General features: G+C 59.9%; 1 protein-coding gene across 1 annotated transcript; it reads right to left on the minus strand.

Annotated features, from left to right (window-relative positions):
- Positions 1-89: 89 nt before the first annotated feature.
- On the minus strand, positions 90-483 carry LST1 (leukocyte specific transcript 1). Its single transcript, XM_008565686.1, has 2 exons — positions 454-483; positions 90-359 (listed from the first exon to the last, which is right to left on the minus strand). Exons 1-2 carry the CDS (start codon positions 481-483, stop codon positions 183-185), a joined length of 207 nt encoding a protein of 68 aa, XP_008563908.1. The 3' UTR covers positions 90-182.
- Positions 484-579: the final 96 nt, after the last annotated feature.

Below are 579 nucleotides of genomic sequence, written 5' to 3' on the forward strand. Positions count from 1 at the left end.
GACCCCAGAGTGGGTGAGTGGGTGAGCCACAATAGTTTCAATGATGGTCATTGTGAATGGGCGCTCAAGATGCACTGAGAAGCCTGAGACAGAAGGTGGCAAGGCCGAGGTCTTTATTGGGTGGACCCCAGGGTGACCCTCCCTCCTGCCCCGCCTGGCTTGAGTGAGGCATCTGGGGATGCTCATGTGGGTTTGTTTTTGGCAATGCAGGCGTAGTTGGCACCGGGGTCTTCCTTTTGGCCTTCCCCTTCTCCGTCCCCAAGGTCAGGCTCCTCAGTGCTGGGCACCGGCAGCCTTCGAAGAGATGCATAGTGGAGCTCCAGAGGTGCATGGTGGAGCTCCTTGTCGGAGAGCTGGGCCTGGGGTCAGGGCTAACATGCTGATGGCAGCCGCCTTGGGATCCTTCCCACTGCAAGCTCTGACCCCACCTCCCCGCTTCTCAGCCTTCCTTACCTCCCTGCCTCCCTTTCTCTCTGAAGCCATGCTCGTTCTCTCTCTCCCTCTCCCTCCCTCCTTCCCTCCCTCTCCCTCCCTCCCTCCCTCCCTCCCTCTCTCTCTCCCCCATCTCTCTGTCTCTCT

This window comes from Galeopterus variegatus, unplaced genomic scaffold (assembly GCF_000696425.1).
Source record: "Galeopterus variegatus unplaced genomic scaffold, G_variegatus-3.0.2 Scaffold147755, whole genome shotgun sequence".
NCBI lineage: Eukaryota > Metazoa > Chordata > Mammalia > Dermoptera > Cynocephalidae > Galeopterus > Galeopterus variegatus.